The sequence below is a fragment of the Alligator mississippiensis genome, chromosome 3 (assembly GCF_030867095.1).
Source record: "Alligator mississippiensis isolate rAllMis1 chromosome 3, rAllMis1, whole genome shotgun sequence".
Lineage (NCBI taxonomy): Eukaryota > Metazoa > Chordata > Crocodylia > Alligatoridae > Alligator > Alligator mississippiensis.
In genome coordinates this window covers 286,350,560-286,365,324 of record NC_081826.1, presented here as the reverse complement: position 1 = coordinate 286,365,324, position 14,765 = coordinate 286,350,560, and the positions used below count along the sequence as shown (strand labels likewise).

The following is a 14,765-nucleotide window of genomic DNA, read 5'->3' as shown; positions in this document are numbered from 1 at the left end:
CAGGGATGCTGATACACAGGATGCCGGAGTCTACTGGATCGTGGTAATTACCATGCTCCAGCAGACTCAATTAATTACAACAGGCTGTAATTAAAGTGTGTTGGAGCAGCCTCACTGCTTGTGTATAGGTGCCTGGAGTCTTGTATATGAAAATTATATTTTCTTTCTCAAGAAATAAGAAAACTCAAGAAAACCATTTCCATAGACTATTATTGTCTTAAATTATTCCTGATTTGTATGGGCTTATAACTCATGTTTTAAAACAAAACAGAGCATCAGCTCATGTGATCCCATGCTGGCAGAGTCTTTACCCATATTGAATCTTGTTTGAGGTAGCAGAGGTCTGTGCAAATATAAAATCTTTTCACACACATATATAGGTCTAGTTGTTCTAAATCAAAACCTTAATTTGCTTATGTTTTCACTTTTTAAGTCACTTAAAAAAAAAAAGCAAGTACTTCATTGCTTTGGTACTTTTACAGTCATTATGGTTTTACACTGAAGTATCTGCTAAGTTATATGCAGTGATGGCTCACTTCTTCTTGGGGAATTGTAAGACACAGTGAAAATATTACAATGATTTTTTTTTTTTTCTGAGTGAAGTCTCCATATCATTAGTAGGAAATATTGCACGGTTTCTCATGAAGACTCAGTAAATGATGCACATCATCAATATCACTTAGTTTTATTTCAGTCCCAAAACACTAATGACTTATTATCACATGGTTTATGACTGATATCATACTGGCTTGTGAATCTGAATTGGATAAATGCAATGTACAACATGTTGAACACTTTAAAGCATGCCAAGTATTTTCTTATTCACTATACCTATGGGGAATACTATAATTAATACGTTATACTAAAAGTAGGAAAGTTATGCATTAATTGTTGTAATGTTTGTATTTTATCAAAGATCTGCCATTCATTTATGTATATTTTTGGGAAAATGTTGTCTGAATTTAAAATTTTGAATGTATTTTGTAAAGGGGAAAATTCCAAAAGCACTGTATATATTAACTGATTAATGTCTTTGTTTAGCTTACATCCTGTTCTATACCTTGGACAAGAATGCTCCAATTGATGATTGGGTTATGGAATCAATCAGTGGTGACCGACTTACCCATCAAATTATGGAACTCAGCCTAGACACGGTGTATTATTTTAGAATCCAAGCTCGCAATGCCAAAGGAGTGGGGCCTCTCTCTGATCCTGTTCTCTTCCGGACTCTGAAAGGTTTGGTTCTTTCTCTAATTTATCTGGATGCTAATGATATTATAATTATACTTAGGCGTGTAAGCTTGAGATTGGATTTTTTCAGCTGCCTTCAGTGAAACCACAAGCAGGCAATGACTACCACATTTGAGGAAGGCTTAGAAGACACCTTAATATTTGAAACCATTGTTGAGAGACAAAACAGAAAACAATAATATTGGTAGACAAAAAAATTAATTACATGATAAGGCAATAGATGTATTTAAATGTAAACTCATTGAACAAAAGATATATGACATTACCTTTCTGCCATCAACAAAGAACCTAATTGCATGTGGCTGCAATTTCTCAGGCGGGCACCTTTTCATTTTGGTATTCATTTATGTCTATTGGTGGTTGTAGGAAACTGGCAATGACTCACTTGTATATCAACATAGTAGATATATAAAACTATGATTCCCACCTTTTCTATTGTTCAAACAAAGGCCAAATAATTAAAGAAAAAAAAAACCCAACAACTGCCTGAAGCACAGACAGAATGTTGTGCACATGTGGAATTTTCCCCTTTACCAGCTACATCAGAGTATTTTTAATGCCTGAATGTTAGCTCTCAAGAAATGTAAGCCTTCCCATGACCATTATAAGGCAGAAAGCAACATTTTTGGTTGACAGGGCCTAAGTGTGTTTAACTAGGAAACTATGCGCAGGCTTACAAGAACTAAGGACTGCACCTGTCCTCGTGGTTGACTTCATTGCAAATGGAAGTAGGCAGTGGGTTCATCTACATGTTACTATGGCACCATGCCTTAGTTCTTCCTCTTGAAAATACTAAAGCATGGCACAGTAACCACCTGTACTGCACCATGTGTGCAGTGCATGGTTAGATTTCACCACTACGTCACCATAGCGGTGCACTGTAACAGGGAAATGTGCTGTTACGGTGATGTAGCTGCCGATCACATGTAGATCCACATGATCACTATGTCACCGTAGGGTGCTGTAGGGCAACATGTAGATGCACCCAGTGCGTTCCATTTCATGCCTCCTGTTGCCTATTTGCAAAAACCCTAGTACAATCTAACCTTAAATTATTGGGTGTGAAGATGTAAACTAAATTGCTGTGAATTGTATGAAGGTTATAGGCAACAGCTATTTTAAGTATAACTGATCTTACTTACATGAAAGTATTAAATTATTTTTAAAATACATAATGATACAGTAGAGACAATATACCTATTTTAGGAACCCAGGCTGATGCAGGGTGTTTTAGCTGTGTGTTTTCCAAAGAGGGAAAATTTCTCGATATTACAGTATAAAAAAATAATGTTTCAGCAGAAGTAAAGGCCAGAACTGAAAAGCAGTGATCAATGGGATTAGAGAGAGGTTTAAGTCCAGTGTACTAGTACAGACCTATATTAAATTTATATGTATGACATATAACTTTTTGAAAAATAGTTGACAGAAAAGGCCCCATTTTACACATGTATCTCTTCTTTCTTTTCCTGTTTATTTATCCTTCAGCAAACATCTAAATGAAAAAAAAGGCTATTCCTTCTGCTTTTAAAGAAGGGAATGGAGACTCCATTTTCAGTCTGTCCCTTAGGACTTACCTTTAAAGAAGTGAATTGGTCAGTGGATCAACCAAGCCACTTAGCATTGGCAGAGGGCTTGCCCATTGTGCCAGCTGATCTCAGTGTCTGTGAGGAGCATGCTACCAATCATTCAGGCTAAGCATGAAATACTTCACACAACAGTTTTAATGAATTAGCAGGAGTCATAAAAATGAAAAATTGTATCAATTTGTTTTGAGCTTATCACAGTCTATCCAGGTTTTCAGCAGTTACTTGTCCAAGTCAGGTTTCACTCTGAATGAATTATTAGTAGGACCCTGATTATTCATTCTCAAGTACCATGAAATGTGAAGAGATAGCACTTTGCAAGTGCTTCATCTCTATCAACTGGATGGTGCCAACGTAATTTCATGCTCACAATTTGTGCCAAGTTAAAGAACTCTGTTAGATAGAGTTTAAAATGAGTCAAAGCATCAAAATATAATAACCACAGAGTAATGAGACATCAAAAAATATAGAGACCCAGTTATCTAACTAACCAAAAGATTAATGGGCTAGATATCATCTACTTTGTAGTGTTTACACAAAGTACCATAAGACTCATTTGGGAAATGAATTCTAGATCAGGCAGCATCAAGAGATACCAAAAAGATAAATTTACACATTTGTTACATCTTGTAATAGTCTACAAGGACTGCGTCTAATACCCCAACCTGAATATTTAATGCTATCCACCCTAAAAATGTCATGTTCAATAATATTCTGTTTTTGACAGATCTGTCTCTATACATAAGGTGAAAAGAGCTTCAGGAGTCTTGAGTATGTTCTGAATTATGCAAAAATATTGTTTTCTTGCCTTTATGATTGTTAACATGAGATGTGTATGTATCTTGTGATAATGAATGCACTATGACAAATATATATCCTGATTCAAACCACAAGGAATAAATAAGCTTCAGAGGTTTACAAAATTATCCACTGCCTCTTTTTATATATGTATGGCATGTTAAGCTTCTTCAAGGAAGCCAGCCCATTAGCCAAGTTCAAAACAACACCCCAAGGTATTCTTTTTCTGAGCGTCTTGCCTTTACTAATGAAAAAATGTAGCTTTCTATAGGAAAATAGGTAAGCTGACATGGCAACATAAGCAATGAACTTATTTTCTCTCACTTCGCTTCAGTTAAAGGCAATATAAAGTCAAAAAGAACTGATCCTCAGCTTCCGTCAACTGTCTTCAGTGAGATAGTGACAATTTATATCAACTGAGGATCTCTCCACTAAAGTTTTAGCTGTGTACAGTTGTATTCCTCATATAAGGCACAGGGACGCTAGTATAGACATTTCCAAAGAGCTCAAACCTACCTGGAAGAAATCAGGGCATCAAATGTGATCACCCAGCTTATAGTTAATTAATAGGCAATGCCTATTAATGCCTATTGTTATTGCAGTGCAAAACCACTTAAAATACCCATGAATAACATTGGTGACCATTTCAGCTGTATAAATGGCACTAGCTAGTCAGCCAATCCTGTTTATGTCATTACCTTATTACTTAGTGATGTATGCTTGGCCTGTATCTAGCTGTGTGCACATCATTAAGGCTTGTTACTTTGTTACTAATAATGCCTGTTGAGGTAATTGGAGGTGAAATTACACATTACGCTCAAAGCATACTAAATACACTTAAAATGGAGGGATGTCTGCATGGCAAAGCCCTTTAAATTGTGCTAAGTACCCTCTGAGCATCTCAAAGCCATGCCGCTTCAGGAGAGGGTTAACTCTGGGCCACGTTACCCAGCTTCTCTTGGAGTAACTTTAGTTTTCTCCATAAAGATGAAACAAGCAATTTTCAGTCCTTCAGCATCCATGGATGCACTGCTCCCAGCCCCACTCACCTGTCCAAAGCAGGGACAGAGCATGGGTGCCTGGCTCCTAGTGGCAAGTTACAGCTGTGCAGGCAAGAAACAGTATTAACCCTTAACATGCGACTGTTCACAGCATGTTTTAGCTTTTAACACTGTTTAACAGTCCACAGATTTAGTATGATTTAAGTGTAACATGTAACTTCAGCCTGCTCCTCCAGGTCACTTAAGTCTGTGTCTGTGCATTTCAGTGCAGTGTGTCTAATGGCTGCAGCAGAGAGAAACACTGAGCCTCAGGCTGTACTAAGTTACTCAGCCACTATATGTATGTGTTATTCCCTGCCAGCCAAATGAGCCCATTATGTGCAGCTTAGTCTCTACATGCTGTGGACCAAAGCTGGAGGTGCCTTTATCACAGTTCTCTTAGTCTTTACCCAGACAACTGCCAGCTCAATCCAGTAAATATCCTACGAAAATTAAAAGAAAATAGAAAGTAAAATTTTAATATGGTGCCATATTATGGAACATATTGCCAGAGTTTCCTTTAGAAGTTAAAGACCCGTGCAGTAACAAGTAGCAAAGCAAGATTTCAGTTGCAATGTTTCATTAGCTTTACAGGATATAAATTAATCACATTAAATGATACATTTTTGTAGCAAAGTAACAGGAGTCCATTTAGCAGCAAAATTAAATAGCTCCACTCTGGAATTTACTTGTGACCGCCCAATGGAAAGTGTTAGCTAAAGAAGAGGCTGACTGAATTAGTGACAGATCAGGACAAGATTCACTCAGTCTTTCAAATAATTCATTAGTGAAGTTTTTTTTTTCACCTCTGGCACAAACAAGTAAATCCCAGAATGGTACTTAGTAGACTTACATGTTTTTCAGTGGAGGCATCATTTTATTCTACATGTCAATCTCAATTTCCAATTGCAAACTATAATTGTGTAATCACACTTGTAACTGAAGTAAATACATTAATATTATTTAAATTGTTTGTTATAGTCTCACAAAAAGTATGGCAATGTGCATATACAAATGGAAAAGAGTATTATTCCATTAAATTTGCACTACATTTTCTGAAAAAAAATCTGTGTATGTGCAGAAAACCTATCGGTTTAATTTTAAGGATGAATGAAGTGCATGATCAGGTGTGCATATAAAGGAGAATGATAGAGTTATATGGTCTTGGTTTTCTACTACGTTCCAGTATTACCATTGTACCAGATCAGTGATGAGATTTTATTTAGGGACACTCTGCAGGACATCAGGATTAGATGTGGCTGCCGTCCAATGTCTAGAAGTGCTCTGAACATTCAAATGTCAACATGTTTTACCTCTTTTTTTTTTAATTTGGCAAAAATGATGTGGGGCAGCATTTGTAGCATTACAGTGCCCTCTAATGCTGCATTGGGGTTGTGAGTAAAAAGCACATCCTTGTTCCTAAACTGTACAAAATGTGAACCTGCATGACCTGCCAGAAACAAATGTTATCTACCAACACTGCAGTATTTCATGGTAGTGTAGAGTGTCACAGGTTACATCTTCTTAATAGCTTGGAGAAAGCAAAAAAAGTGGGATGTTGTCAGGGCGGCTTGCAAGTGTCATAAACTCTTGGATGAAGGTAACTGCAGTTGTAATCAAGAGTTTAACGTTTTTGATAAATGCATTTGTCCTAAGGGGAAGGTCATAATCCCACATAGGGCTTAGTGAGGAAGCCAGTCCTCCCCTGAAGTTTTCTAGAAACTTTGAGAGAATATGTACTGTATCTTTTCTGTTATTTTTTGTGTTTCCATAAAAAGAGAAAGAGTTAAAATTAGCTTAGTTCATCGTAATTACTTAGGGGTCAGTTCTACCTTGGCAGGAAATCTCATAAAAAACAGATGGGAGTTTCAATGCTCACAGAAGTTGGAGATATTATCAGGAATCAACGTGATTAGGTCATGTACTTTATCGTTTGCTCAAGCATTCATTTTTCATGGCAAGATTTTGTGAACTGTAATGTTGGGTAGTGTGGTGATCATGGCATGAACATGGGTCATCACCCAATGCAGTGATTTTCAAAAGAAGAATCCTTGTGTAAAACCAAAACCACTCTACATTTGCAGACAATGTTTACTCAGCCTCTTGAACCTGGTCTGTCAAATTTTCTTTTTATTTTAAGCCCCTGTATACTATTTTTCCATTGTATTAACCAGAAAATTGAGTAACTTTACATAATGGTAGCTATTTCTGAATCTAGGGAAAGCTAATTTGTTCAATCATATCATAAATAGTCAGGAGGTGTAGCAGTTCAGGAGAGCTTTTAATACGTCTCTAGCATTGTGAAGTCTTGTCTGGTGTGCTTCAAATGACACCAGCATTTGTGTATATTATGCAAAAACATGTAAATAGTTTTAAACTCCTTTTATACAAGCTGAAACAATGACAATGTAAGTCAGAATTAGCTTTCATCATGTAAGTGATTTGTGTGTAATTATTCATAGAAACATTCTCTACAGAAGTCCACACATCAACGCATTGTGCACGCGCGAGTGTCCCTGTCCCATTCTTTCTCTGTCTTGTTTCCACAATTAATTACATTTCCAGGTGATATATCTGATTTAAAAGTAGAACAGATTGAAAAATATACCTTTCCCCCAAGAACCTGTGACTGCATTTGACATGAAACACAGTACAACTTGTACTTGTCCTCTCAGGTTTTCAGAATCTCTTTGAAAAGGGGATTGATAAAATATCTCCTTTCATCCTGATCAGTGCACCTAAAGTGCAGGAAAGTAGCATCTTGATGTAAAAACCTGCTAACAAAATTGTTGATTTGATATGTCAGCTTGCCTACCAGGAGCTGTCACAATCTAATGATATTGTCTTTCTCTTGCAGTTGAGCACCCTGACAAAATGGCTAATGACCAAGGTACAGTGGCCTCAATCTGTCACGTTTTCTCTTAGATTCAATGCTGAACGTTAGGAACGATGTCACTCGTTGCTCTGCATTCTGCTTTTCACCTGGGCTGCACACCTGATGAGGCATACACTGGAGTGATAATTAATCTTGTTAATGAAGTTCTGCTTGGCTGAGGCTGCTGCTTTGATGGGGAAGATGTAAATTTTCTTGAGACAAAATTGTTTTGTCTCTTTTCTGAAGGACCAATTAAAATGTCAAGCTTCTTTGTATGAAATAAATTTTTAGTCTCTCTGCTGCACTTCTGAATAATTCACATTAAGTATAATTAAGCTCAGCATAATTTTCAAGCTGCTCTTGCACCCTTTCATGGGTTATAGATTAGAGTTCTGAAACCTTACAATGAAAAATCATAAATCATCTTTTCTCTCAAATCAGCAGCCCTTGTTTCACAAAAGCAAAGTTTACTCAACTTTTCAAAGCATTATCATTGCTATCCTTTCCAAATATAAGGTTTGTTCCTGTTGGTCACATCCCTTCTGCTCTTAAAGTATTGCAGTTTTTCATTATGTGTAGCATGTGTTGATTGGAATTTTTCTTTAGCTGTTTCTTGCTCCAAATTGATTGCTTTTAAATGTTCATTGCACTTGCAGCTACAGCATCTTGCACTCATATAGAAGAATTTAAACCACTGGTGGGAAAATATTCCTAATGAAATGTGAAAACCTTCAGATTGTAAGGGTGGGAAGCCACACTGGGAATTTGAACTCAACTTTCTACTAATATCAGTTAGAGGAGGGTATTTGCCTTGTCTTTACTAGGAAAAAAAAGATTAATTCTTAACCTCATTTAAGCAATTCAGGTTAACCAGTAGTAGGTAAAGTCCTAGTAAAGATAAGACAGTTGTAGTTTAACAAGACTTAGCAAGTTAAGGTAAACCCAGGGCTCCTCCATACTATTTATTTTGAGCAGTTAGCTCATAATAGATACCCACTGTCTTGCCTTCACTCAGATTTTCCTTGTGTGAGCTGCTATAGGTAACACAAAGTAAAAACACAACCTTTCCCCTTGTAAAGGCACAGTCTTAAGTAGCCTTGAAAAAGCACCTGAATATTTCAGAATTTCATTCTTTCCTTTTTATTTAAGGTTGAAGGGCCTGTAAATGGATAAATATTGAAACTTGTCACTTGATTTCAATCAACATCGTTTTTATACCTGAATACATTTCATTTTACAATGCATTTACCATAGTGTTTTGAAAAGAAAAAATCTAGGAGACCCAAAATAACCCCAAATTAAATTGTGCATACATTTTCTACAAAACTCCATTAATAAATAGTCTTTATGATAAGGGCCAACAAATGTAAGGAGCACTTAATAACAATGAGCCAAAAGGTTATAATTTTCTGGGTTAACCCAGAGTGGATCCAGGGTTCTTCAATGAGGGATGCAGACACAGTGACCAGTGCTGCGGGGGTGGCTGCATCCCCCTGCTCCCAGCCTCCTCCCTGTGTCCCCCCCAGCTTGGGTGGGCAGACCATGCCATGGGAGCAGCAGCTGGGGACTTTTTGAAATCCCAAAGAAGGTAACAATTCCCTACCTTTCCCCATCCCCCCCTTCTCAGAGGCACGACCTCTCCTCTTCCTTCCCTTCCCATTCTTCCCTCACCCTGTGCTGCTCCCAGTGTCCCTACTGCCCTAGGACAAGGGGAGGTTGCAGAGTTAGTAGAGAGAGGCTGTGGAGGGGGTAGGCTCAGCCCTGGACAGCAGCAGGAGCAACAGCAGAATCTCTACCCCCCCCCCCCCCCAAACTTCCCTGCCTTATTCTCAGCTCCTCTCACCCCCAGGACAGTAGGGACATCAACTGCAGTACGGAGGGGAGGGGAGAATGGTGGGGAAGGGACATGAATGGGAAGGAAGGAGGCATGCCTCAGCAGGGAGGGGAAGGGGTTCTTACCTTCTTTGGGACTTAAAATCATTGTCGGCTGCTGCTTCTGACACAAAGTCAGGAAAGGGGGTGCTACCGTGCCACTGCACCCCTTCTAGATCTGACCTGAGGTTACTTCAAGACATTTGACCCTCCATCCCCAGTGGATAGCAAGTGTGATTTGGACCTATAACTCACTTAAATGTCTTTAAGGATCCCAACCAGATTTCTTTACCCTTTTCTTAAAACCAAGGATCATGAATTAAGATCCCCAGTTGTTACAGTTCCAGGTATCTCCCACTGACAAAGTGCTTGGTCTGCCTCCGGTGTCAAATTGCAAGTGGGGGGTCATCAGTTAATTCTGTTCTTTCTGTTCACCTTGATGCTGTTTTGCTCAAATACTTTTGAAATGATTTGGAAAAAGGGACTCAGGAGGATCTTTGGTTATCATGTTTGCTAGTATTTCAGTCAGCATTCTGCATGGTAAATTAGGACTAGAAAGTGAAATGCAAAGGGATAACCAGGAATTGCCTTGACCACAGAGGTGTTTTTCTATGATAACTATAGCTTTTCAAGGCATTACTGTATGGGCTCTATTTCAACATGGATAAAAATAATTGCGTATATTAAATAATACTGTGCAATTGAATGTTTAGCAGCAAGTTGCAATATTTTGAACATATGCCCCTTTCCGATTTGGTATCATTTCAGATGGCAAATAACCAATTTAAACCCCAGCTCTAGATCAGGTCCTGCTCATACAACCTGCATCCACAACAAGCTTTGAAGCTCTATATGGGTGCAGGCTTCTGATGAGGGCTGTGTTTTTCTCTCGGCACCATGTTTTCCTTTCTGAATATGTTGTTTGAGCAATTGTTGTAGCCTTAATGTCCTGTTATCCTATCCTACCTCTAGTTCAGAGTTTCTGTGTATTGATAGCACAGGCACTATCCATGGAAAAGACACATGGGCCACATCCAGATGAGCGCAGACATGGTTCTCCAGGGACAGCTATCAGCGAACATCTTGTGCTACTGCTATTGTTCTTGGGGAACACCCATACCACGCACCCTGTGGCATGCAACAGGATACCTCGGGTGGGGTAGAGGAGCTGGGGCCAGCAACTGCGGAAGCTGCAGCTTTACCTGGGGTCCTGGGGGCTGGGGAAGCTGCAGCACATGGCTCCTGGACATGGCCATGGTGTCAAAATGAAACTAGGGTCAGCTATGATCCTGTTCCCTACCACTGGCTTATTTCTAGGTAGCACTTAGCAAACATTTAGACACATTTATTGAATATTTCTACATATGACTTACTGACTTACCCTGTTTCCTGGGGGGAAAAATAAGCAGGGGGAAAAAAAGGCATAGATTTATTTTTCATTGACATGTCTGATGCCTCTTCCCCCCTCCTCCTCTCCCCAACTTGGGGAAAAAAATGAGAGCCTCTGCAGGGAGGACCGCTATGGCCCTTTTGAGGAGCACTGCTGTGGGCTGATTCATGTGGAGATGTAAATCAGAATGCCAAATGAAAGCAGAGCTAACCTGTTTAGGCTATGTGACTGTATCCTCCTTGTCTCATCCAATGTTCAGATCACAAAAAGGGGGGCGTCTATCTAGAAACCTTTGTTTCATACCTCCCTTTCTACTCTGATAGCCACGTACTTTACTACAGATCCAAGGGAGCTGTGGAATTTTGTGCACGCGTCAAGTGCCGTTCCTCAGGTCATTTCTACTTTTCCTGGAACATCACAGATACAATACTCCAACCCTACAACACCTAGCAATACTGGGGATTGAGTATTGGCCTGTCACTTATAGAAACTCTTCATTTCTAAAGGGCATATATAATACTCATAGAAATGAAACAGAAAACCATAGCAGCACTGTGAAAGCAATAGGATGAAGAGAAATGTCAGGCTGACAGTTGGCGTAAGAGCACAAGCTTGGGGGCTGAATTAGATCGGAGTATTTTGTGTTGTCCCTGTATTGAGATTCAGCGTTCTTTGTTCATTGGTGTCTGTGCCTGGCTCATATCAGGCTCGCTGTCAGCATTTTAAAGATGATCACCAAAATTGTTATTGACATGGGAGCTGCAGTTCAGCATGTGTTAAAAACCCAAGGTATTTGTCTGAGTGCCTAAATTTAAGCATCCAAGTATGAAAGTGTTGGCATAAGTGGCTTCTCTAGGGCCAGAGAAGGAGTCACTGTCATTTTTAGTCAGTTTTGATTGTGAATGTTTTTGATTGTCACAGATAGGAAAATTAAACTCCCCCATATTTACAGTGAAACTTTGCAACCCCAAACCCAGGAATTATAGGAAAAATAGGCTGGGAATGGGATGCCTCATGGGAGCAAAGCAATACAGACTCTTACAGCTAGATCAGGGATTGGAAGTTATTTGCAGCACGTACAAATGGTGCTATTGACTCTTTAGTTAAATGTGTTAGTGGTCGCAGGTCAGCTAGCAGAGTATAGCTTTCCACACTCTCATTGTCCCTGATGGAAAGGAGGCCAAAGAGTGACAAGTAAACATCTCTCTTTCAATTCTAGAGTTAGCTCCTTTGGATTTTACAGTTAAGGATCATTTGAGCTATCCTGTGGAGATACTATATATATCTCTTATATAGATCTCTATGTAGATACTATATAGATATAGATATAGTGTGTGGGTGTATGTATAATATGTGTATGCATGTGTGTGTGTGTGTGTGTGTATCTATATCTATATGTATATCTGACCACAGAATATACAGGTCTTCCACAGATGTCAAGAGAACAATTTCACAAGTACTATAGATTTATAAATAATTAAAAGATAAAATACTGTCACTGGAATAACCTGTTGTTTCTGTACAAATGAGAAATGTGTGTGCTTTAGTTGATTAAATAAGCTTAATGAAAGATTTAGTTGGATTGCACAAAGGTTTTAGCCATTGCTTTATATCTTAATACTATTGTGCGATCCAGTCAAACCATAAACTCAGGGGGTTAAGTTCCTGTTGGAACACCAGCCAGAGGCAGTGAATTCTCCAATGTGTTTGTGGAATTTTTCTGGTTGAGTCATCTTACTGAAATATATTAAATGTAGTTGCTGTTGTTGTAGCATTAGGATATTCATTGCTCATGTTAATCATTGTAAATCATTCTAGTATCACTCATCTATAAATGTGCTGTCAGGATAGCTCTAATATACTATTTAAACTTATTTATGAGTGTGTTATACGTGCAAGACTAATTTTCATCCTTCTATGTTATCTCTTTTAGGGATATTTAGGGTGTTTGGCACGTTAGTATCTAAACTAAGTTTTAATTCAATGTTATCCTGGTGTCAAATTTTATTGAGCCAAATTCTGAGGTATTTAACTGATATAAATGGGGCAAGGATATCACCCCAACAGTAGCTTGCCTGAATAAAAACTTAGTGAAAACTGAGTAAGAACCTTAGGATTTGGCTCAGTCACTTTAGAAATTCATTAGATGACTTCAGCTTAATGCTTTACATTTTGGTCTGACTCAATGCTCATCAAAGTCAGTGGGAGTCTTTTCCATTACTTCAAAGCACTGGATCAACCCCTATGGGCCTTTTCCATCACAAGTGTCATTCTCATAGAAATTAACCTATTAAGGCCTTCTACTTCATTCCTCTGCTAGTGAAGGCTTGTTCCCTCCAGCATGCTCTCCAGCTTTCCTTCCACAGAGCTTTTCATCTTGGCATCTAAAAGATTGTCATGTCTGAAAAAGATCCACATATTTCCCAGATTCCAAAATGTTGCAGAGAAATATGAACTAATTCATGCCCTTTTTCCCCCTTTTAACTCTGCCTGTGCTCCGTTCACCCCCTTCCCCCTCTACCCCCGTCCTGTTTCTTTTGCTGTTAACATTCTGCCCATCTTTCCCCTGGGGTAGGGTTTAGTTAAAGTCATGAAAGAGAGATACAAATTCATTCTCTTGGGCTTGAATGTGGTCAATACAGGAATATGGGCATAGAGGGAGAATAAATTTCCTGGTACAGCAGGACTTAACCTTGACTTTAAGTGGCAGCTGTGCCATTGCAGAGCACTCAGATAACAAAAGAGCTGGACCCAAGAAAGTAGGTGGGATGCTGGTAGTGACAATGCAAAACTGCCAGTTCAGCCTAACTCACTAACTCCTGCTGTCAGCTCTTCAGTATTCAAAAGGTCAGAAGAATGAGCTAGGAAAGTAGCCAGGAGCACAAGGCAGGCACTTGTCAACAAAGGAGAAAGCAAAAGAGATGGAATAGGTGAAGGAAACAATTAGGGGCACGGTGAAATGCTTACAAACTAGAAGTGCCCTGCTGGGTGTAGGAGAGCAATAGGCAGTAACAGACATTTTTAGCGGAACTTTTTTTACATGCTTATAGAGCCACTCTCATCTAGAAAATCCTGTTTGGTTTTTTTAAAGGAAATGTATAAAATAAGAATCATTGGGCAAGGAAATGCAGCAAGGAAATTCAAGAGTGCATTATAGAAATGTCCTAGTAAGTAAATACATAACTGGGCAGTTCGTGTCCTGGGCTGTGGTGGCACATAAGACAGAGGCAGCTGCTTGGCTAGCAGTGGCATTGGCTGCTGTTTTTGTGCCCACAACCCCTAAATCTGTGTCCAGGGCTACTGCCCTGTTTATCTCACCTTTAGTCATTCTACTGCAAGTAAATTTATAATAATAATCAGCAGTAGTTGAATCAGGAAACAAAGAACAAAAATTGTCTGGATTCGTTTGAAATGTAACTTGGGGTATGCTCATTTTTGCACTTTTTAAGAAATGTGCACTTTTAAAGAAATCTATTATAAATAACATTTTACTCCAATTTCGTAACAACATAAATGATCATAACAATAAATAACAAATGCAACACTAGTTGTATTGTTTTTGTCAATGCAGATATTTGGCTGAGAAACAATTGTGGCTGACCTTAATAATCACCCATCCCAGCTGAGTCTGAAGAAAAATGGTCGAGAGATATGATTGTCATGGGTGACCTCAACTAGCCTGACATTTGCTGGGAGGAGCAGTCAGCCAAATCTAACTGCTCACTTAGGTTCTTAACCTGCATACAGGACCTCCACCTAACGCAGGAGGTATACAGTCAAACTAGGGGAAATGCCTTGCTGGACTTGGTGTTAGCTACAGGGGATGACCTGGTGGGGACTCTGCAGGTACAAGGTAACCTAGGGGATAGTAACCATCGATTGACTGGATTCACTATATGGCAAAGGGTGGGTAGATCTCAGCATAAGAACTCTACAAAATAGCATAAAAAACATTC

General features: G+C 38.9%; 1 protein-coding gene across 2 annotated transcripts in view; it reads left to right on the top strand.

The window, feature by feature from the left end:
* Nucleotides 1-14,765, top strand: part of DCC (DCC netrin 1 receptor) — a 1,021,998-nt gene that overhangs the window by 900,407 nt on the left and 106,826 nt on the right. For both annotated transcript variants that reach the window (XM_019495847.2, XM_059725279.1), the window contains exons 20-21: nucleotides 1,042-1,236; nucleotides 7,530-7,562. In XM_019495847.2, coding sequence (XP_019351392.1) covers nucleotides 1,042-1,236; nucleotides 7,530-7,562 — 228 coding nt within the window. The remainder of the gene's footprint in view (nucleotides 1-1,041; nucleotides 1,237-7,529; nucleotides 7,563-14,765) is intronic.